Raw genomic sequence first — 25,248 nt, forward strand, 5'->3', positions numbered from 1 at the left:
CATCTGCATAACTATGAAAAGAGATGCCATGCCTCCTGATGAGTTGACCAAGAGGTAACATATATAGATTAAAAAGTAGTGGTCCTTAAACTGATCCCTGAGGAACCCCACATGGTACTTTATAATATTCAGACAAGGTATTATTAATGGATACGACAAATGTTCTTTCACTAAGATATGATAAAAACCAATTTAAAACTGTTCCCGATAGACCAACTAAGTCACTTAATCTATTTAAAAGAATCTGGTGATCTATTGTATCAAATGCTGCACTCAAGTCAAGAAGCACCAGAACTGAAGGCCAATTTCTGTCAAGGTTTATGTTTATATCATTTACTACTTTAATAAGAGCGGTCTCTGTACTATGATATTTTCTAAACCCAGACTGAAACATCTCTAGTTTCGAATTTGCATTTAAGAATGTACTCAACTGATTAAAAACTATTTTCTCTAGTATTTTACTTAAAAATGTAAGATTTGAAATGGGTCTATAACTACTAGGAGTTAAAATATCTAAACTCCCTTTTTTGTGCACAGGTTTTACTAGGGCAGATTTAAGGTCAGAAGGAAAAATGCCAAGCTGCAGGGAGTGATTAACTATCTCAAGGATATCAATAGATATAGAATCAAATATACTTTTAAAAAGAAAGGTAGGAATAGGATCAAAGGAGCAAGTAGATGGTCTCAATTCTGTTACAACCTTTCTTAGTGTCTCAACATCAGCAAATCTGCAGGATTGGACAGTTTTAGCATTGTGGTCTGAGAAAGTCAGCTGATCATCAATCATAACTCTAAGGCTTTTGGCTGTTTTTGAAGGAGTTATGGTTGATGTGCCTAACTTGATTGTGAAATTGTGATGAAACAATGGGTTTGCTGGAATCACAAGCAGTTTCTAAACAACTACATTGTTGTGAATATGGTGGTTGAAATGCAATGCAGCGTGAACTCAACCAATCAGCATGTTCAGCGTCCATGTCCCACCCCCAAAAAATGGAAATTTTTCTACCTGGAACTTTATTTAGATCCTGGGTCCTGTGGTGGAAACACACAGAATACCGGCACAAAGTCGCTAGTTCCTGGGGAAAGTTCCTGCGGTGGAAACGGTTCTATAAAGACTTTCTGCATCTTGGCCATGCTAAGTTGCAACTTTGGATCAAACTTTATGCCAACAGTCAAAGGTTCGTCTATGAAAGACTTGTCAAAGCTTGCTGATGTTAAAGTCAATTTGCTTTTCCATGAATAATGCAGCACTATGGAGTGTTGAGCGTCGTGTCAATGTGTGGTACAATGAGAGGGGGCATATATTTTGGTGTTTATGAATGAATATGAAACTGAAATGGTGTGTCATAGTCTGTGCTGAGCAGCAGGGTAGATTCATGTAGAAGCTAGTGCCTGACTTATTATCCTCCCTCTTTCATACAAACACACACACTCTCACTCACTGTCTAAAAAGCATGAGTCACTGTGCCAATTTAACCTCCAACACGTAGACACCAGACAAAAGCGCACTCTGCCTCACTCACACACACATACCTGAAATCAGTTTAGTTTGCCATTTAAATACACAACAAAATAAATAAATAAAATAAATTACATATGCATCATCAATTTACAGTATACAGAACAAAGTGAAAGAGCCAAAAGGATCTGAGATGTGAGATATGTATGCATGTAACAATGATAATGAAACTATTCAAGGCCACATTCTTTCTTCTGTGTGGACATACAAAAAGAGAGAGAGAAAGAGACAGTGAAACCTTGAGAAAAGCAGTCAGGGCTCAGAGATAGACAGAGAATAGACAGACTTACAAAAAAAAGAGAGAGAGAAAGACAGTGAAACCTTGAGAGAAGCACAGTCTGGGCTTTCAGACCTTTCATGAACACATACTAGACATGAATACAAAGGGAGAAGTGTTTTTAGTTTCAGTCTAATTGGGGTTTATTCACATCAAATGGATATTTTACCTCAGATGAAAATATGGTCATTATTTAATCATGTTGCCAAATGTTGTTCAAAACAACGTATGACCTGCATTGATTTTTTTCTTCAGTAGAAAAAAAATGGGAAAATCTTTTATTTTAATTGAAGTTTACAGTGTTATATATACTAATAATGACATGACTTTCCTAATTCTGCAGAACACAAATTAAAAAAAAAAAGAGGTAAGTAGTTATACTTATATAGTTATATATATATAGTTATATATATATATATATTTTTTTTTTTTTTTTTTTTTTTTCTAGAAAAAAAAAAACGCTTTGATCTGCGTGAGTGGGGGGAAAAAACACATGCAAATGATTAATTTTATCCCACAGCATTTTTGTGATACAAGCATATACTGCATATTCCCAGAGGTTTGATATTCTTCCATATTCTATATAAAGGGTGCAATTCTTCTGACTGAAATTGGTTTTGATACTTGTGAATGCATTGAAGAAGAGTTGCTGATATATAGAAGGAATAACACATAAAAGAGGATGAGTGAGGGGAGGGAGAAATATATGTACCTGCCAGCACGGCCTTTCCTCTGTTTGGCATTGGCTAAGCTCACCCACTCTGCTGTCATGGTCCTGATGTTGTTCTGGGTGTCAAAATGAGTTTCTTTAATCTTCCCTCCATCTATCACATACACGACATCATCTATTGTGATACTGAAAGAGACAGAGAATAAAGAATATTGAATGTTGTCTTACTAAGTGTAATTCACCTTTTGGGAAAATTTTGGGTGGGAAAACCTAAAATAATTATAATGTGTTGATAATATAATAACTCATCTTAGTATACATAGAATCAACAGCACATCTTGACATGGCTCAGCGCTTTACTGCAAAGCAAGTACATAATCAAAATTTGTTTTAAGGATCTGATGAAGTAGCAAACAAAATTTAGATAGATGATAGTTAGATATACATTCTGTGTCGCTAGACTTGAATATGAAATAATGATTGCCGAAATGTTCATGTATTTAAGGGTAAAAAGAACATGCAATGATAGTGTCAACTGAGTTATTATATTAGATATTCGTGCAAATGCAATGTAACGGAAGTTTAATCTTGTCTTCTGCAAACTTTTCAAAACCATATATTAGTGCTGCACAATTGATCTAATATCTATTCGTGATTACAATTACGGATGCTACAATTACATAATTGTTCAAAGAGGCAAGTAATCGTTGAAAGTCCACTTATGTTAATCTGCATGCTTAAGATGTCAGATGTTATCTTAAGGGTCTTTCCATTGTTAATTTTTTTTAGTATAACATTATAATACCATTCATATTTGTACTATTTATAATTCAAAGAAGAAACCAATTCGATGTATATTTGACATTTGAGATATATTAAATGTCTTAATTCTATAGAAAAGCACTAATGATTTTTCTGTTAAGAGTGTTTTTAGCTTGTATATTTTCATATAAATATATGGCTGCAGTTGCATCAAACAATTATTAAACATCATTAAATGTAAATTGTGATTATCATAAATTAATAAATCACAATTACAAGTTCAAGGGAATGATCAACAATTATGATTATTGTCATAATCTTGCAGCCCTACCATAAATGATAAAATGAAATAGGATGACAAGGCTGACATAACTGTAATGAAACTCTAATAGCTGATAAAAATCCAACACCGTTATAGACTCAAATGTTTATTACCAGAGACCAAACATTCCAACGGCAGAACAACATGATGATACTGAGTGCAATTAAAAAGAAATTTACTCATGAATTTATTTATGAAACCCCATCAAATTCTGTCTGCTTTCAACTCATTGTTGAGTTTGTTTGTACATACAATGTTTTGAAGCCTGTTTTAAAGCTGTGTGCTAGTCAGTTGAGCTTTAATTAGCTCGCTCTATTGCCAGTTGGCCATTGCATGGTCTCAACTTTTGCATACTGATGGCGCTAGCTAGAAAAACAGTGAAAACCATGTTAATTATTCATTACCACACAAAACTGACAGATGGTTATTTGAATTTTGACAGAGATTCATCATACAGTACAAGACACAGAAAAGCACAAAACACACAGAGAAAAATAACAACTGTACAAACATGAGCACACTCAAGCCCACCTGGTTTCTGCTATGTTGGTAGCGATAACAATCTTACGCATTCCTGGGGGTGGCTTTTTGAACACCTGAGGGGAAAGAGAAGCGAAGTGTCATTCATGAACATAATAGCATTACTGAAAGTTTGAGGCGCTGGACTTCACATGGAGCCAAGTAAATTCAATTCAGCAGTCAGATGGAAGGGAAAGATCGCATTTGTGAGCTTAACATAGCTGTCTACACTTACCTGAGTCTGAGACACTGTGGGCATCAAAGAGTGGAGGGGGATGATGATAAACCGATCTGAAAGAGAGTCGAGATTTGAGGAAGTCAGAACTCAAGGTGCTGTGGCTGCTAGCATACATGTGTTTGTTGTTAAATCTGTGTAAAGACAAATGATGCTGTGATGAATGTAGATTAATTTTTATATTCCTATAACAACTAACCCTCTACACATCGCAAGTAAATCACTCATCACCAATCAACATTCATGTTTTCATTATGACAATGTTTCTAGAATATTTCTTCAAATGCTGAGGTAATGTCTGGTATGACTGATTTCAATTTCCAAGAAATGTTGAGATATAAAACTATATCTTCATAATTATTTACAGGTAAAAAGTAATATTACAAACAGGGGTTAAGGGACTAAAAGACTGAAACATCTACCTGACTTAAACATCTGGTCAGCCATGAGAATATCATTCAGGGTGCTGATGTTGTCCCATCCAGGAAGAAACACTAGAATCGCTCCATGCTGCAGGAAAAAGCAGCGTCAATGTGTCTATAATTGCACACTCATTCTTTTTTTTTTTTAAGAAGTTTACAAATGTTGGTTCATTATGTGTCTATAATTGCACACACTCATCCAAAAAAATTCACTCATTCCAAAAAAATATTATATTAAATATTTACAGCAACTAACTACACATTGAATTGATCAAAAGTTACACTAATAACATTAACAAAGTGACAAAGATTTTTATTTTGAATAAATGCTGTTCTTATAAACTTTCGATTAATCAAAGCATCCTAAAAAAATACACTAAAATGCTAAGCACAACTGTTTTCAAAAAATGTTCTTGAACAATGAAGGATTTCTGGAAAATGCTTAAATGTACAGCAGTATGCTCATTGGCTCAGTTTTTGCCAGGCAGTTTTGCACTGTAAATATGATCAATTTGCATTAAGGACTAGTCAGCCTGTGAACCATCTAGAGTTTCATGGCAGAACTTGGCATTTATTTTTTAAGATATTACTGTTTTTACTGTGTTTTGGATCAAATAAATATAGCATTTGTTGGCATAAGAGACATTCAAAAGCATAAAAAACATAGCAACCACTATAAACCATGAAGAACACACTAGCAACCGCATTACACCTTGGCAGGCAGCTGCAATAGCCTAGCATCCCATGAGCTCCGCATCTCCATGTGTCATATGATTGTTGAAGTGCCCCTATTTTGCCATTTCCAATATTGCCTTTCCTGCAGTGTGTAATGTAGCTTTGTGAATGTAAACGATCTGCAAATTTGTAAAGCTGAAAGTGCACGATAAAGTCATTGTCTCCCCCAAAAAAAGAAATCGACTCTCTACAGCCTGGACGAGTCGTTAGTAATTCAGATCCCACTTCCGTGATGGCTACACATCACGGGGCAACACATTTGCATAACGCGTGCCTATGTTATACCCTCTCCATTCGCGAACAACTTGACCACACCCACAAACACCTCATTCTACTGAAAACTGCTTCTTTAATCTCTAGGAGTTCACAAAATGCTTGTTGTTAAAAGATGGTTTAGTATCCTCTTTATGTGGACCGGCTTCTCCACTGAATCACAACCTGCATGATAAATAATATGTTTATACTTTCTATAGAGCATACAAAATACAGAACTATTGTATAGGCGTATTGTTTCCGACACCGGTGTACTCCTTAGACCAATCACAACAGACTGGACCATCTGACCAACCAGAGAAGAGCAGACTCATGGAAAGGAGGGGTTTAGATAGACTGAATCTTTGAACTGCTTAGAACGAATCGTTTGAGAATCGCTTGAAAATTAGGTTATATTAAATGCCTATTTTGAGAAAACAAAAGCGTTTTTTTGACCTTGCATGCATGTAATCCTATTGAAGGAGACTCCCAAAACAATATTAGGAACTGTAAAAATGGCATAATAGGGGCACTTTAACCACTTAATCACTCCACACAAAATTACTTGCACACAAAGACACAATTAATGAACTCACAATAATGAAGTGCTTTGCATTTTGTATAATTAGGCAAGTTCAGAGAAAATTACATTCCCACACTGTGATCTGAAGGGTAATTTCTCCTAAAAAAGGAGTCGCCTACCAATGTCACGAAGTGAATCAAATATTTCACGTTAGCAAAAGCAATCTAAGAGGTCTACCCTCATAAAAATGCAGTGTTGATGGAGGGGAGGGGGAGATAAAACATGAAGTGCTCCCAGGCGGCCCTGGTTCTATATTTAACAAACCAAGCAACGTCACATCAATGCTACATGACAAATTAAGCAGAATCTACTTACTCTTGCAATGTGTGCATGCACATGAGCGTGTCACTGGTTGTGCATGCCAAAAGGAAACTGTGTGTGTATGTATGTGAATGCATTTTAGAGCATTCTGTGACCCAGATTCCTCTGTGTAGAGCAAAACAAACCTGACGTTAAAAAAGCTTGAGTATTCCCAAATGTTAAGATTAGGCATACTTAATCTCCCTGTTCTGCTGTGACATCCAGGATTGTGACACTGATAAAGAAAGTGCCCCTTTTCTACAAAAACAAACTTGCTCTTGATCCTCCTCCCCCAAACAAAAAGAACAGGCAGACACAAGAAGGCTGATGTGATGGGTCTATTTTATATTTCATGATAAAAAGAGTTATTTACCCGCCATTTTAGGGGTTACCAGACCTTATTTTTCTTCTTGAAAACAAAAATTATTGACTTTAAGTTTAGTAAAGAGCCAGTCAGAAGATAGTGAAGTCAACAAGCATGCTTAATCTCCATACAACATTAATTAAAACTCCTTTTGATTTGTGATTTCATGGTTTGGCTTCTTAATTAGCCAATCGCAAAAATTTCCTCCTGAAAGGCAACCCACACTGCTGTATCTGACAGTGGCAAATAAACAAGCTAAACTCTTCTCTGATTTCTCAGCTGCACTGTTCTAGTAAGGGTCAGAGTAATTTAAGCTTCTCATACAGCATTTATATTATTTGTTTTTTTTTAATGTAGCATTTATGTAATAAGTTTTTGACTGCAAAACTCAAATTTTGCAACGTTTTATTGACAGCACAGTATGGAGAAGACTTGAAATGATGAGAAGTAGAGTGAATGAGAAACGATCCAAGTTCAGTTAACCAACAATGGAATCATTGTGTCATAGAACATGAACATATATATATACATATACATATACATATATATATATATATATATATATATATATATATATATATATATATATATATATATATATATATGTTTATGTATCACTATGCCACATCACTAACTAATTACAATCTGGAAAATTACCTACAATAATATAATTATCTGCCTTCAGGGACATTATATACATGTTTTACATTATATCAGTGTTTTACTAAGGACTCTTCAGCCCAAATAAAAATTTGGAATTGGTCTTATTGTATTAATTCGTTCCAAAGTCCCTTTAAGGCAAGTCATTTAAGCCGGTGGCCATCTTTAAAGCAAATTGTGTTAAAAAAGCTTATTTTTCAGGCTAGACCAGCCAACGCTGAATGTTTCTATAGCAACCAGAACTTCTAATGGCAGCTGCAGTGACACAATGACTTTACCCATAAGCAGCTGGCTCTTTTACTCAGAAGGCAGGACTTTCTTCGATAGAGTGGCCATATTGAATGATGCATTTTCCACCATACAAAACTATACGAGTGACACTTCTTGGGCATTCTATAGTCTTTATTTGTGCAACAAAAAAGACTATAGAAAATATATAGCGCAGAAGCTATTTTGGTGTAATATTCATAATTTGTTTAAATGGAAATCACTTTTTTTAATTGGACAAATTAATAAAATGAAGTTAAACATATAATCATATTTAAATGAAAAAAAAAAAAAAAAAAATACACTAATCAGACACAAAATTAAGACCACTGACAACTGAACTAAAAAACACTGATTCCATCATTACAGTGGCATCTGTCAAGGGGCAGGATATATAAGGCAGCAAGTAAACAGTCCTTGAATTTCATGTGTTGGAAGCAGGAAAAATGGGCAAGCAAAAAGATCTGAGTGACTTTGACAATGGCCAAAAAGGACAACTTGTGAACCGGCATCAGGGACATGGGCACCCAAGGCTCACTGATGGACATGGGGAACGAAGGTTACATGACCTACATCTCCAAAGTGTGACTTGGAGGACGACCACAAGTGCTGACGATGTCATTTGAGACAGTGCCTTAAAGGCACAGCAGCCCATTTGTGTCTAAGGGTCAGAGATAGGAATGGTTTTAAGCTAAATCATGACTGACATAATAAGTGCACCACAGAGGGGGGAAAATATAAAAATAAACATGAGCCCTTTTGGTGGTATAATAGTAGGTTATAATTTTTTAGTTATATCTCTCATATTTGAGAATTCAGATCAATTTTATTCATGTTGGTATGAATATGTAATGTTATGAAAAGAATGTGAATGTGGTATTGAAAAAGAGAGATACCGAACAGAACCTCCTGTTTGGAGGCTTTAATCTCACCCTCTATGACATTTCTCTGCAATCATATGATACACGTGCCTATATTTTTCCACATAAAAGAGCTGGATGTAGACAGAAGCAATCCAAGAGGTATAAAGAGAAGTGAAGTTCAATTCATGACAGTTCAGAAGAAAGGAGAGGAGAGGAGAGCATCTGCTATGCAGGCCTATTAGCACACATTTCATGCCAACATGTTTCTGCTTTACAGGAGAATCACCATCTATCCCTGATTCGGCCAAGTCACATGGACACACACTCACATACACACAAAAAAAAAAAAAAACGTCCAGGTGTAAAGGGAAAGCACTCACATCCTCTTTCATCACGATGTGTCTGATCAATGCTACGATAAGCTCCAGATTGATCTTGTCATCATCATCCATCATCTCCAGCGCATCAATGGTGCTGTCTGAGTACCTGCCAATCACACAGCAGAGAGGTCATGCTACATCACATCTCAGTGACTCAACAAACACTGGTAAATATTTGCATTTAGAATTCACCTTTATAAGCTCCAAGACAAACATCAACAACATGATATAACTGCAGCCCCACCAATAGCTTTATACTTAAAATGCACTAAATAATTTTGTTATAGTGGCTGGCGTGCAGGTTTGTAAACGTAGGTTGATTTATCAAAAAGTTAATTAACTTTAATGTGCTTGCACATCGAGGCATAAGATGGTGGTTGCGTTCTTTCAATATGGGAATAGATTTAGTATAGCCTTGGGAAGTCGTGGCCTAATGGTTAGAGGGTTGGACTCCCAATCGAAGGGTTGCGGGTTCTAGTCTCGGGCCGGACGGAATTGTGGGTGGGGGGAGTGCATGTACAGTTCTCTCTCCACCTTCAATACCACGACTTAGGTGCCCTTGAGCAAGGCATCGAACCCCCAACTGCTCCCCGGGTGCCGCAGCATAAATGGCTGCCCACTGCTCCGGGTGTGTGCTCACAGTGTGTGTGTGTGTGTGTGTGTGTGTTCACTGCTCTGTGTGTGTGCATTTCGGATGGGTTAAATGCAGAGTACAAATTCTGAGAATGGGTCACCATACTTGGCTGAATGTCACTTCACCTTCACCTTTAGAACACCATGAGATTGTTTATCAAAAAAGACTGACCGGTCTCTGAGTGTGCGGGCGAAGCAGGGCCAGCTCTCGTGGTATTCATCCTCCTTCTGTTCTTTCTCTGGCCGTACATTCTGGCCGTGCATAAATCCTCTCCTATAGCGAGGTCTGCGGTCCTGATGTTGTGGCTTGAACCTAACAACCATAGATACTCCAATTAGATACTCCTAAGTTCAGTCAGTCAAGCTTACTGTAGAGCATGTACCGCAGTCACTGAGCTACAACATGATGGGAAAATATAAAACGGAGATAACACCAAGTCTGAAGGAATTTTTTACCCAAAAATGTCAATCCAAACAGACATAGACAATATAAAATGATAAACTGTATAGAAAAGAGCTGCTTAATTACTGAATTTGATTTATGTTTTATTTGTATGAAAACAACTTGGATCAGCTTGAACCATGTAAAAGCTGATATCTTAAGTTGGTTTTAGCTGGAACCAGCAGTGCAGCGAATATAATATGAAATACACCCTATCATTTAAAGGTTTGGGGGGGAAAAAAAGATTTCTAAATGTTTTTGAAAGAAGTCTCTTATGTTCACCAAGTATGCATTTATTTGTTTAAAGGGTTAGTTCACCCAAATATTAAAATTATGTCGTTCCAAACCCGTAAGACCTCTTAAGAAGTTCATCTTCGGAACACAGTTTAAGATATTTTCAATTTAGCCCGAGAGCTCTCTGTCATATGTACGGTATACCGTAACCATAAAAGTAGTCCAAGTGACATCAGAGGGTCAGTTAGAATTTGTTGAAGCATCGAAAATATATTTTGGTCCAAAAATAACAAAAATTTCGACTTTATTCAGCATCTCCTTCTCTTCTGGGTCTGTTGTGAGTGCCTTCACAACACTGCAGTGGCGGTGCTGATGTATGACGCTGATGACGTGTTATCTTTGTTATTGGTCGCACCAGAAAACATGTCAGCAGCGTCGTACATCAACAGTCACACTCACAACAGGCCTGGAAGAGAAGACAATGCTGAATAAAGTCGTAATTTTTGTTATTTTTGGACTAAAATGTATTTTCGATGCTGAATGAAAAAAACATTTAAATAGAAACAGAAATCTTTTAATCAATTGAATGTATCCTTGCTGCAGGAACGTATTAATTTCTCATAATTTCTTACTGACCCACATTTTGAATGACACTTTTGTTAATATTCCAGAAAACTGTAAATGAGCTCACCTAAGCAATTCCACCACATCCTCCAGTAAGTACTCTTTCACTGGGTATGTGTATCCAGGAATATGGATCATGGAACAATTATCTGTAGGAGTATAAATCTGTCACATGCATGTTTTTTCTTTTTGCTTGGTTGGATTTAAATTTTTCATAATATGACTTTCCCCCTTGAATGCTAAAGCCATTATCTCAGTCATTACCACTACGCTAGGCATATTGTGTTCCTTTAAAGAATACAGAGAACTTTTATTATATACACATTATATTATAAACAAAGTTAAACAAATGCTGCAAATCAATCAATCTTAATGATCTGAAGACAATATGTTATTTCTCTTACTGAAATATTTGCTGAATTTCTCAGCATTAAGCGTGGCACTCATGAGGATTACTTTTAGGTCTTCTCGAGCAGTTAACAGGTCCTTCACGATGGTGAGAAGAACATCAGACTGAAGACTCCTCTCATGAATTTCATCCAGGACCAGATGACTTATGCTTGAAAGATATCTGATGGAAAGAAAAAAAAGAGAGCTTAAGAAAAGGACAGATTTTTTTCCATATTTGTGAATGGGAGAGAAGATATAACTAGAGCAAAAACAAGAAAGATTCCTGAAGCGCTGATGATCTGAAGCGACCCACTCCTAACTGACAACTATGATATATCCTGAAGGCCACACATGGTTAAAGGCTTTATGGATACTGCAAGAATCAAAAACAATATTAATTTCAGTTACTACAGACAGTATTCGAGCCATTCCTGTAAGCTTCTTTCTGAACAGGGAAATTTGAGTCGCAGCTGTTAGAAAACACTGTTGTCAATCCCAAACACTGACTCTGTAAGTGTAACCAAAGTGACAGCATTCAGATTCCTAACAAGCTTCTATCTGGGACTTCTGTGTGTATGAATATGTCAGCAGTAAAACAGAAGGGATCAGAGAAAAAAAAAACACGACAGTGCATAATATGTTTTCTATGTGGGTTGCAGTAAAAGCTGTCTGAGTGGATGAGTCAAGCTAAGAGGCATGGTGAACGTTACTGTAGGCATCTCCCCTCTGCAGCTGCTGAAGCAGAGAATATATGAGTGAGTCAGTCAATCATACTGAATGTATGTGCAATTATATGTTTGGCATTGCTTTGAGTATGTATAAGTGCATGCTGCACCCTGCACACTGACTGATTACTGATTAAACACCGACTCATCGCACAGGGTAAAGACAAGTCAAAGCAGACAGATAGAGGATGGGGGGGGGCAGAGTGGAGTGGAGAAAAAGAGGTGTAGAACACTTACGGATCTGAGCGGAGCCACTGAAGAATAATGCCTGTAGTACAATACAACACTGAGCCTTGTTTCCGTGGTAACCGACTGCAAAGCAGTGCCAGAGGATGAGGGGGGAGAAAAGGAGGAGGCATAAAATGGGAAAAGTCAGAGTAAAAATGAATTTCATTTCAATTTCAATATTAAAATAAATTACGATTCTAAAAATCAACATACTACACACCATAAAAACATGAACATATCCTACTTAAATAAAGATAAACCAATGAATGAATAGGCTAAATAAATAATGAATGAATTAAATTAAAAATGAAAATAAAAATTAAATTTTTAAATAATTAACAAATACATTAAATGTTTTCAATAAATTCTAAAAGACAAGAAAAATGCAGAATATCCTGACCACCCTTTTTGGCATAATGAAATTTATATAGGACTGTCAAACTTCCAAAAGCAACCATAAAGCATCTTAATAGTGGTCTATACAGCAAGTGCCATATAATACAATTTAATTTCCCTTACGAAAACTACAATTGCTTCAAAAGACTTTGAAAATATATGTTTCATATGAAACTAATAAATTAAATCTGTTGTTTTAACTGCATTGAAAAGACTATGTGTTTCCCCAGAACACACAGTCCTATAAGTAATCTGAAATGACCCAACGGTGAACAAAAAACGACTGAATTTTTCTTGAGGTGAACTACCCCTTTAAGAAAAAATGTCTAAGGCACATTATTAATACACATAAGACTTGTTATTCTCTCATAGAGGAGGAAGAATCAGCTAAACAATGAGGTTTGTGAATTAATTCTCTGTTTTACATAACGCAGATAACCCCTAACAATTCAGAAGATTTCAGAAGACTATGCTAAATATTCTCACATACCACAGACACTCATATGAGGGCAATAGGGAAATGTGCCTGTTAGCACCAAAAGCTTTAGATTGATATATAAGTGAGGAAGAGAAGACAAAAAAAAAACAAGAAAAAGTGAGAGGTCCTGCACATATTAACCTTTCATGGCCTACAGAGGCCATTCACACCTTTACTTCTCTTCACCTCTTTCCTTCTCTATTTAAAGTCCAGTGCGGAAACACTTGAAAGGAACTTTGTGCCCCTCTTTTAAGACATCTCAAAACATCTCATCTCAAAACAAATGAGAATCTATAGTTACGAATGAGAATAAAGGAGAGAAAACATTCAAATGCATAAGGGGAATAAGAATTGGGGAGTAAATGTGAAAATGTCACAATACAATATATTTATAACTATCATATATATTTATGAGTACCATTCAAAGATTTGGGATCAGAAAGACCTTTAATGTTTTTTAAAGAAGTCTCTTATTCTCATCAAGGCTGCATTTATTTGAAATCTCAGTAGTGTGTATTTATCCTTTTGTTGTCACCGATTTCTGAGTGTGATTTTTATGCAGCTTAGTTTCAAAAATTTGTTTTATAAAAAGTTTTGAGTTCTGCAACTCAATTGAGTTTTTTTTTTATTTTTTGTCTCCCTGTCAAGAAGGGAGAGATGCAGGTGGTGGTGCACCATATTTTATACTGCCTCTCGAGCTCTTCTGCATTTGCCCTATTTCAGAGCTAATTAAATGTTACAAATACTAGCTTTCAATTATACTGCAATGTTGAATGGATATACTTAATAGGGAAAATTTAGGGAAAATGCACCAGCAGGACAAATTTAAAACAGTGTAAATATGTTTACTTATTGTAGTAGTAATAGCTGCCTGTTTTATATATATATATATAATATATATATACATACATACATACATACATACATACATACATACATACAGACAAACACACACACACACACACACACACTCACACAGTATATTTGATCATTTCATCAGCCATTGGCAGATTCGGCAAAAAATTTGTTTTAGGCCCTGCCTTTAAGAATGATCTGCAGATCTGATTACTCACCTCTGCAGACGGATCTGATACCCACAGGAATTCCCCTCTCCAACAGACTCTGCCCTTTCTGCAGCCACTCTCTCTGCAACCTAACCAAAGTATATACTCTTAACCATACATTGTTCCAAAAAGAAAAAAAATGAAAAGAAAATACAGATACTATACAAAATATGTATGAAGAGTGGGATAAGCTGTGCCACTTTTTACTTTAAGTTTTGGTCTAATCAAGGAGAAAAAATAAAAAAAGGACAAAATAATTTAATTTTAAATAAATGCTTTTCCTTCCAGCATTATATTAACCAAATAATCTAAAATAAAGGTTTCATGATTTCCACAAAAATATAGATCAGCACAACTGATTCAACGCTGATTCTTCAACATTGACAATAATAAGAAATGTTTCCAATTCAGTGGGAATAAATTACATTCTGAAATATATTAAAACAGAAAAAAAAATTACTCACAATATTACTGTATTAACTATATTTGTGATCAAAGATATGCAGACAGCATCTTGTACTTACAGATATGGCGCTGATACGCCTTGGCTGTGTGCAAACCACCCTGCAGAGAGAGCCCATGCCCTTCTCAATGAAGTCATCAAGGATGAATTGAGTAACCTGGGTGGTCTTCCCACAGCCAGTCTCTCCACTGATTACCAGTACCTGATTAGAACTGATCAGCCTAACCAGCTCCTACAGTAAGACAAAGACAGAAAGGGGCATCAACTACAAACTATAACTTCCAATGGGTGATAGCTAACTGCTATTACACATTAAAACTATAGACTCAAAGAGGTTAAAACATACCATTCATACACATACAGACCCTGTTTATGCACAAGCAGCAATCACAAAAGGTGATATTTACCTCTCTCATTCCATAGGAAGGCAGCTTCTCTCTGAATTTCTGAAAAAGGAAATGCCACAGTAAAGCTAGGCCGTTGGCAAAAGTGTCAAGGATTAATAAAAAAAAATCTGTCTCACCAGCATATCAAGGTATCTAGCATTATCGTTTTTCTTCTTCTGATCTTTCTTGAGCTCCTCATCCAGGGAGGGTATCCGCCCAACATCTTGGAATAAGTACTCCAAGTCAGTCTCATTAAGTTCTTCTTTCACACTTGCTCCTGACTCATCCTTATTCTCCTGTTTCTCCTCTTTAGGCTCAATTTTTGGCACTTTTACAATGTTCTGAGGTTCTGGTGGATCATCTCCATCAAAGTAACTGGAAGGCAGACACAATTCTGTTAAGTCTGGAAAAGGCAATTGTATAATTATTTAATATATCCATGATTTCCATAAATATATGTTAACCCTAATGATTATGCAATATTTGCACCTGTGGCCACTGGGCTCCTGCTTCACCCTCCAGCTCTGAGATGTAGAGGGGTCCGCATCTCTGCCTGCATCTCTCTGGACAGAGTTCAGCAGCTGAGTAATGTGCTGCTCTCGCTGTTCATCCATCTGAACAACAGCCCTCTGAAATGACACACCATACTCAGACGTTCTCATGATCTTAAAAATAATTTTGATTAATAGGCTTTTGCTTAAATACCTGAAATTTGTTTTCAAATAGAAACTGTGCTCAAGCATGAATTTCTTAGAAAACTGACCAATGTTACAGTATACATGATGACCTCCTTCTGTAATGTTAATCGCATAGTTATTTTTTTTTTTTATAATTCAGACCTTTTGTGTCCATTTATTTGTTATTGATATGCATTACAAATATCTTATTATGCCAGCCACTGACTCATGTTGCAGCTTTCTAATAGCAATATTATAAAACACGTTATCAAGTACTGTATTTCAACTAACTTATATTGCTTAAAATATAACAAATTGTTCATAATAATCAAATAATTTTTGCAACCGCATCCAACTCACAGATGTCCTCTCAGCCTCGGATCTTTTGATTCCACCCCATTTGGCATACCACAGTCCTATTTCTCGACCCTTCAAATGGGGTGGATGTTTGCCTCTTCCTCTTCCACCTCCACCTCCAGCTCCTTCTACTCCATGTCCCTGCTTTTCTCTTGAGTCCCAGTCGGAGCTCCTCGTGTATCCTCCACCTCCGCTGAATCCAGCCCCTCCATCCCACCTGGAACCTCCATCTCCGAACCTCCGACTCCCTCCTCTCCGACCACGTCTATTACCATACCCATGATTCATGCCGCTGGACTCACAAAACACCGGACAGTGATCCTATTAACTGGAGCCGCTGTTATAGTTCTGATGCAGGTTCAAAGATGATAAAATGTTAGAATGCCACTGAATGTAATTTATTACTATGTTTTACACACCAACATAACGCTATTTTCTCAAATATCTTTACTGTCGTACATTTATGACGAACAGGTTTTATCCGAGGCGAGGAATAATGACGTCTTGCAGTGCGATTGGTACTGGCTGCGCATGCGCTGTAAATCGAAATTCAAACCAACGCTACTGTCACTTGATTTTTCCCCTTCTCCTTTCCCAAATCCTAATCAATTATAGATAGACTTGAGGTATATATATATATATATATATATATATATATATATATATATATATATATATATATATATATATATATATATATATATATAATTATTATTATTTACTTAATCATTTAGCAGACACTTTTATCCAAAACGACTTACAAATGAGGACAACAGAAGCAATCAATTGTAATATTAAAACAACTAGAAACAGATCCAAAACTAAAGCTACTAAATACTACCTAAACATTTTAAAAATATAGAAATTAAATGAAAATTACAAATGCATACAACAAAATTTCAAAACGTAACATTTAAATGAAAAACTGAAAATAAAGCTAACAAAAATTCCAAATATTAAAGAACAAAAGGTTTGAGTATAATAAAGATCCTAACATAACACTAAGCCAACAAAAAAAAACTACATATGTGTATGTACGATCACATACAAACACACACATACATACAGAATATATATATTATTTCATTCACATTTAGTTTGTTGAAATATTAAAATAACACAAAATAAATTAAACTAAAACTTAAATATATTAAACAAATTACCTATACATAAATTCGGGCATTATTTAACTAAACTGAAAATAAATAACAAATAATATGAATCAAATGGCAGTAGTTTATCAGTAATCATTAAAAATATATATAATAAATAAATAAAAATAAATAACACTGCCAACACACTGTAATATATATATATATATATATATATATATATATATATATATATATATATATATATATATATATATATATATATATATTACTTATACATAGTAAGAAATGGTTATAAAAACTGAAACAGAAGTGAATCAAGTATAATTAAATAATTTGTACAAATATTTAATTTACTGCTTAATCCAGCCCAACATAGTTTTAGCTAGTTTTAACATGTCTCCCAGTCTGACCAGAAGTGGCCAAAACTAGCCAACAGATATTAAGTAGCCATGTTTATTTATTTAAAATGACTGCAAAGAAAAATATATAATTAAATAAATAGTTTTTGTTATAACATAAAATTACACACAAAACATATGGCTTCCCAAAACAGCAGTGTCATCGTGAATACGTGTAATGTTCATTTCAAAACCTAGATACATGAATTATGTTCACACAAACAACATTGATTGTGTAATCTTATAAATCCAAGTAGAAGAGAAGTTATTTCCTGTTTCCTGCTGTATTCCAGAGCAAAATAATAAATAAATAAATAAATAAAAACAAACCTTGGAATTAACAAAATTAGCTATGTTTACCTCTTTTGAGCATCTGGCTTCAGGCAGTTGTTGAATGCTACTCCAATTGGCTTATGCACATAATATCATTATTGTTTTGTTTAAAGGCAGAAAATTATACAAAATTATTGAAATAAAAGTGTACATTCATTTTAAAAACTGATTTTAAGATTGTATGAACAGCCTGCTAAAATACTAGCATAGCTGCTCACATGCTTTTTTTTTGTTTTTAGATGATTTTGGAAACTGTCTGGGGAAAAAAAAGGAAAGAAAAGATCATCTTCTAAAATATAACATGTATAATTGCTAGGATACTAGCATGTGTTTTTTCTTGAGAAAAAGATTTACACAGTGGCTAACTAGGTTTACAGTCCACCCACAGACCAATGGTATTACTCTGAGGCACACGTCTTTACATTATTAAGCAGTCAAGGGAGTTGGGGGTCTCTGACACTGATGTCTTTGACAGGATGTGACAAGCTATGAAGAGAGTGATTGAGTGTGTGTGTGTGTCATGTCTGTCAGTGAGGGATTAAAAGGTATTATTTTAGGATAAATGTGGTACAGAAGCAGGAAGTAATAGGTTGTTCCAGATCTTTTTTATTAATGTTGTGGAGCATCTTGTTCTTACTTTACTCTTTAATCACCACCTCTGTCACTCTCTGCTAATTTAACACCCCTATTTTCAGTAGCCTGTCAATCTTTCTCTCACTATAACATCTACTGATAGCTTTAGATGTAACTCACAGTTAATTGCTTTAAAAACTCAATCTGAATGTCAGGCACTTGTAAAGATTTTAGAGGGGGTGGGGGAATAGCTGAGATGAAACACAAACATTTGTGCAGTAGAATGTAACTTTGTTTAAAAGAAGTACAATTTATTAGCCTTTAAAAGAAAGGGAAAATACTTAAACTATGTACTTTTTTTAATGCACACTGAATGTAATATTTTCATTTGTAATTTTAGTTTAAATACAATAAGCTGAATGTTGTGCTTTTTGGCCCATAGGACTTGCCATGGGACTTAAATATATCTTTATATGTAATTTCATAATGAGTTTTATTGTCTTAAAATATATTTCAATGTAATTTCTGTTAAAATTGTGTCATATATTTGAATATTTTCAAATACATGACACAAGTTCAACAGAAAATTAAAAACAGACAATTGTAATTACACATTTATCATCAAGAAGTTACAATTTAGTATATTTAAAATGTAAAAACAATTTTGTTATTAAACACATCAATAAATGTATACTTAAAAGCTTGACTTTATAATAAGCAAAAAGATTATTAAAATAAATAATGTTAAATGTTAAAATTAAAATCAGCTTTTTAATTTCACTATTACAAAATTGTACTTTTCAAAAGAAATTTTCCTGGTATTACATTATCTGCAAGAGTGTTTTTTAATAAACTTTTAAGATTTAAAATACAATACATTTATTAGAATTAAATTCATTTCTTTTTCAAAAGAGAATGACTGAAAACCTTTTTTAATAAGTGAGATATCGACTCTGAGAACTAGCCCCATACTCCCCTACACTAAGCAAATAGTAGATTATTTTACTATAGTATGAAAAAAAAAAAAAAAAAAAAAAAAAAAAAAAGAAGAAAAATGCGATTGTGGATATTGAACTCTTTCTGTTCTTGCACAAAATGGAACCTTTAACTTTGCAAGAGTAGTTTGCGATCTCAGAAACATTCAGACTTGGGTATTTCTGTCCCATTTGCAGATGTGGATAATTTATAAAGAGACCATGGGAGTTGTTTCAGTGAAGAGCTGTTGCACATAAATGGGAATAAACCCATCTAAACTCTTGAATGAGGCAATTTTCTGTGAATAAATCTTTAATGAGAACACAGGATTGATGAAAATATTTTATAGCATTATGCCTTAGCTATTTTGCTGCTTGAAAACACAAGGCTAAGACAAATAATCTGCTATTCTAAATACATAACACATAGATAAACACTCAGAAAGACATTGGACATTTCAAAATGACAAGAAATTATATCTACAGTAAAATATTAGATATTAGAGTTATTTGAGCTACATGAGCCTCCACGAATGGCTTTCGCAATTAATATTCACACTTTTAAATACTCATATTCGAGTATTCATATTCACATACTGATACAGCAGAGCTCAAATCAAAATTCCACTGAATCGTCCATGAATGGTCCATTTGAGAGCTGAATATATGCCACTATTAAATGCAAGCGAGTGGCCAGGATCATGTTTCTGATTGCAGAAGCAGTGCGCTGAAAATTCCTAAGTGGCTCAAAAATGAGCACATTTGCACACAAATTATAACCTAAAATAGGCTCATGCATCACGCTCAAGTGTACATTTGTGGAATGTTTCATTGACAGAATCTCTTTTGCTTTTTCTCAGCAGTCATGTTGGGAATGCATATAAAAAAGAACACAAGTTTAGGGCTTTAGTACAACAAAAAAGATGTAGAAATACCCACATACAGAAGCAAGCATATATACAGCATTTACATATCCATACTAAGATTACAATTAAAGGAATATTCTGGGCCTAATGCAAGTAATCAACAGCATTTGTGGCATGTTGAATAATTAATTAGAACTTTTTCCCTAGTTTTCTTTAAAGGGGATGTCTAATACTATTTCATGTGTTCTGACTTATTTACAGTGCAGAGTTGGATTCTCATGCTAAACATGACCAACGTCTCAAAAAAACGAGCTGGACGTATTTATATGCCAAAGACACAATTCAGGTTTTGTATAAGTTTCATATAGTTTTTTGGCCCTGTATGACATCACAAAGGTCTGGATCTGATTTTTAGCCATTTTAAAGTCAATTAAGTTTTTATTCCTGTTACGTTTATGTTGATGTCACTGCTTTGCAGATGATTGCTTCAAATGCTTTGCATGCTTGTGACTCTTTAGCTCCACCCACGGCACGCCCTCAGAATAGAGGTCTGCAAGCCCGTCGAGTCCATTTGGACCAGGCTCGGGCCATTCTTTTTTTTTTTTTACAGATCGGGCTAGAGCTGATTTAGCTCGCTCCTTTTATTGTACCCATTTACATGCAAAGCACACATAGGCTACCTTATGAAATACTGTTATAATGATTATAGGCTATTATAAATATTATACATCGTCAATGCAATACGCAACGCATATACACACGCATTAGAATATAGGTGACAGTTAACCATGCAGAGCATCAGGGAGAAGTTGGAGTGTGGGGAGTTATTAAAAGTTCCCAATGCTTCAGGAAAAGCTGCATTTTGAAAGAGATTTGATTTGATTACCATGACAAACAACGAGCCAATTGGTCATGTGCAGTACTCGCTATCTCCTCATTAGACACGCCTTTAAGAAATGCATCTATATGGGATTATAATAAAATAGTTTTTGTTTTCGATATGTTTTATTTCATTAAGTAGTAATTTAAAGCTTTCTATAGACATATTTATGTGTCCATGATGCATATTTTCACTGAGTTTCAGTTTATTTTTGTGAAGCGCTCCTATTCAAGACCAGACGGCAAAAAGCACATTATGTTTGTTTTCTTTATTTTATAAAAGCACAACCTTTTGTTGACATTGTGAGTGAACTAAAATGAAAGTAGACCCTTTACAGTTATGACTGATGAATTTCTCTTTCCTTATGAGCAAAAATGACGGTGTATCCACGGAAAACATGCAAAGTGATAATGCTGGTGACTCCATGTCCTGCAAAGCGCCTCACAAACTATTGGATATAGCGCACATTTATCTAGGTTCAACTTTGAACATTGTTAAACATTAACTGTTTTAGTATATCTATAGATTTTATTTTAGGCAAGTTGTGATGATTTGAGAAGGCTAAATTGATCAAACATATGATCAGCTTACTGTCTGCCGCTGGCTACTTGGTCATTACTTTAAAAAACAAAAACTTATATTTAACGAACAAGAAAAAATAACTTTTCGAAAATTAACTTGATAAAAAAAACGAAACTAAATATAATCACTTTGCTATTACATGCAAAACTGAACTATTTTTAATAGCTGAAACAGTAGTATTAGCAGTTTTGGGAGAAAGAGCGGGCTCGGGCTGGTCATTCTGATAAGCTGTCGGGCACAGCTCGGGCCTGAGCATCATGGTTCGGGGCAGGGCTCAGGCCTAAATATGGGGCCCGTGCAGGGCTCTACCTCAGGATCCGGACTGCTTGATTGAGAAGCAGTATATCTGTATCTGTCTTTTTAAAAATCTTACAAAACTAAAGACTCTTCAAAGATATGAAGAATGCAGTATTATACTACGGGGCTGTTAAATGCTCGGCTGATGAACATTCTGAGGCGTGCAATTATTTTTAGGGGTACGGCAAACGTAGTTCCAGTCAGCTCTCTTGACCGCATTACAGTTCCATATCACTTTGGATAATTATGTAATAACTAAAGACTATATAGAATACCCAAGACATGTCACTTTTGTTGTCGTCTTGAAAGGGCAAAAATGCAATGCTCGATATGGCCGCTCAATCACAGGAAGCCCCGCCTTCTGAATGAAAAGCCAATCTCTAATCGGTAAAGTCAGCTGGTCACTGTAGCTGCCGTTAGAAGTCCCGGTTGCTATAGAAACAGTCAGTGCTCTGATATGTGCGCTCAGGACTGTGCATGCACACTGGCTGATCTAGCACTGTGCTGATGATTTTATCAGTTAGCCTATATAGTGTAGCAACTTAAAGGTTACACAACACTTCTCACTAGCGAGGTAATAACTGTTGCTGTTTAGAGACGCACAGATTTAGCCTAATTCACACAAGCTCTCTCTCTCTTTCTCTTTCACTGTATGTCTCTGTCTCTCTCACTCACTTTCTAATAACTTCATTAATAACTGCATTAGAATGCAATCAAAATGCATTAGAAAAAGAAAGCAGACCCGAGAATGTGATGCGGTCACGACCCGAAGCGTTACATACTCTACAGGTACACGAAATCAACACGAGATTGGCAGAAACTGTGTGTGGTATTTTAGCTTTGTGAAAAATTAAAAAAATTCTTTACAGTGAAATTTACACAAAATAGATTTGTCTGTGTTTTTGATCACATGGTTTACTTTTTGTTTGATTATTTTTTACATATACATTTTTACATTTACATGAGTATAATATATACATAACATGAGTAAATATATATACTCTTTTTTTATCTCTCTGTTATCATGATGTCTGCTTTTTTAAAATGAATGGGAGGGCAAAATCAAAATTGTACCACAAGTGCAAGTTAACTTTTGCTTAACCCAGAACATTCCTTTAAAGTCACACATACATTTGAGACACAGTCAGGGATACACCTTGACTATTTTATGCAGAGCAACCTAAAAAAAAAAAAATGCAATGTACACATTTGGAATGATTTATTTCAGTATGCCATATGGTTTCTGCCTGAGCTGGAATACTAAAATGTATTTATTTTATTTATTTATTTTCCTTGTACACACACCCTCGCAATCCTGTTCGTTGTCGGTCTCACCACAAATGCACATACAGTGCTCGTGACAGTATTTATCCTTCTCTATTGAGCTCTCTTCTGAAGCTTTTCAGTCTATGCACTTACATTTGCATTCAATATATGACAGAATATCTGAGAAGCGAGTTAAGTCCATTCTTCCTACTTTGTACCCAATAACCTTCATTTCAGCATATACGTCACTTTCATCCACTCAAGTGTTTCAGCTTTATTCTCCGGAGCTTCATTCAAAGTAAGACATCTGAGAGTAGACATTACTGCAGTAACCCCCAATCTATCATTCTAGAGGCTTGAAATCAAGGGCAAATCCAAACAAACCAACACTTTGTCTCATCATGAGATTTGTTGCCTCTCTGATCACATTTTAGTTGCATGTTATAAAATAAATCACTTTCCTTTCCAAACCTCCAGCTCTTCCTTATGGCATGCTAACCTTGAATTTTAATTCTAAAGCCATTTACATCTCATCATGCATCATTTTAATCCCACAATTGCTTACTAAAACAAACAGTTTAGCACACTAATATCTCTCATTGATTTTCACATTGCGACTGATCGCTGCTAACTCTAGTTGTGCTTAGATGATAATACTTTTGAGTCTGGGTGCTTTAATCTACCTTGACCTTACAACACTATGAGCCTTCATCATAATATTTCATCCAAACCTTCTACACTTCTTCCTAAGGATTTCTTAGCCAGTTGGCCTATCCTGGTGTTTCTGGTTACTTCAGTTCCCCTGATCACCTGCCTGCCTCCTATAGGCTTCATTAAGCAGCTGTATCTCTTCCTGGTAACCTCCAGCCTCCTGGTGCTGTCTTCGGCTGTTCTGTCTGTGTGCTTCCACTGTATCTGGAATGTGGATGTTAATGTTGTCCGCATCCGGGTTACTTGTAGGGATCAGCAGCGAGTATGAGGCTGTTTCACCTAGGTCACACGAGACAAAGCGGTTCTCGCGACGAGAGTAGCGTAGTGAAGGTGAGCGTGCGTGTGTGGATGATTGGCTGATATTGGAGACAATAGACACACTGTCCATGGCCTCCTCATTGTCGCAGATCTCCAGAACCTCCAGGTGAATTTTTACGTTGGTGTCTGCGACTCCGCACCCTACTCCAACTCCACCACCCCCAGTGCTTGAGTTACGCTCTTCAGCGCTAGGTTCATGACCCACCGATTTGGAGCGGTACACCTCAACTTTCTTGGCATTGTTTGGGGAGATCTTCAGGCCATCGCTGCTGACTTCATAGGTGGAGAGGGACAGTGTTTTTCCTGTGGGGGCATGGAGGGAAACGGTGCCCTGGAAGGCACATAATGGAATGGCTAACCCAGCTGTGGATCTCTGTTTGGAAATGAAAAGACAGGGAGACATGCTGTCAAGTCAAGTGCCAAACAGTATGCAGGGGTTAAAGCTAAAAAAAATCCTAAGCCTCAATTTTTTTCAGGGGGTTAGGGGTTGAGGAAGTGGACACATACACAGGGTTATTTACCAGACAAAAAAAAAAAAGACAAAAAAAAAGAACATTATTTAAAAATAACTTGTAACATATCTGCCATTGCCATGAGCCCTTGACAGGCCCAGGCTACAGATTATGGCAGGATATTTGAAAAAAGCAACACCAAGAAAGTTTACAAACTACAATATGGTGCAAACACGTGTAACATGCTTTTGATATA

The 25,248-nt window shown here is 35.7% G+C and overlaps 2 protein-coding genes across 2 annotated transcripts in view; both read right to left on the minus strand.

Moving 5' to 3' along the window:
- Positions 1-16,718, minus strand: part of dhx36 (DEAH (Asp-Glu-Ala-His) box polypeptide 36) — a 48,459-nt gene extending 31,741 nt beyond the window's left edge. Inside the window, exons 1-15 of the mRNA XM_052582210.1 lie at positions 16,231-16,718; positions 15,683-15,822; positions 15,331-15,568; positions 15,215-15,253; positions 14,869-15,039; positions 14,354-14,433; positions 12,416-12,490; positions 11,468-11,634; positions 11,131-11,212; positions 9,936-10,076; positions 9,131-9,236; positions 4,727-4,814; positions 4,305-4,360; positions 4,082-4,146; positions 2,509-2,652 (exon numbers count right to left, since the gene is read on the minus strand). Of these exons, the coding sequence (XP_052438170.1) occupies positions 2,509-2,652; positions 4,082-4,146; positions 4,305-4,360; positions 4,727-4,814; positions 9,131-9,236; positions 9,936-10,076; positions 11,131-11,212; positions 11,468-11,634; positions 12,416-12,490; positions 14,354-14,433; positions 14,869-15,039; positions 15,215-15,253; positions 15,331-15,568; positions 15,683-15,822; positions 16,231-16,515 (1,877 nt within the window). The 5' untranslated portion in view covers positions 16,516-16,718. The remainder of the gene's footprint in view (positions 1-2,508; positions 2,653-4,081; positions 4,147-4,304; positions 4,361-4,726; positions 4,815-9,130; positions 9,237-9,935; positions 10,077-11,130; positions 11,213-11,467; positions 11,635-12,415; positions 12,491-14,353; positions 14,434-14,868; positions 15,040-15,214; positions 15,254-15,330; positions 15,569-15,682; positions 15,823-16,230) is intronic.
- A 6,731-nt stretch (positions 16,719-23,449) lies between these two features.
- LOC127977378 (probable G-protein coupled receptor 149) overlaps positions 23,450-25,248 on the minus strand; it is a 41,626-nt gene continuing 39,827 nt past the window's right edge. The window contains exon 4 of the mRNA XM_052582256.1: positions 23,450-24,913. Within this exon, the coding sequence (XP_052438216.1) occupies positions 24,305-24,913 (609 nt within the window). The 3' untranslated portion in view covers positions 23,450-24,304. The remainder of the gene's footprint in view (positions 24,914-25,248) is intronic.

The sequence above is a fragment of the Carassius gibelio genome, chromosome B18 (genome assembly GCF_023724105.1).
Source record: "Carassius gibelio isolate Cgi1373 ecotype wild population from Czech Republic chromosome B18, carGib1.2-hapl.c, whole genome shotgun sequence".
In the NCBI taxonomy this organism is placed as follows: domain Eukaryota; kingdom Metazoa; phylum Chordata; class Actinopteri; order Cypriniformes; family Cyprinidae; genus Carassius; species Carassius gibelio.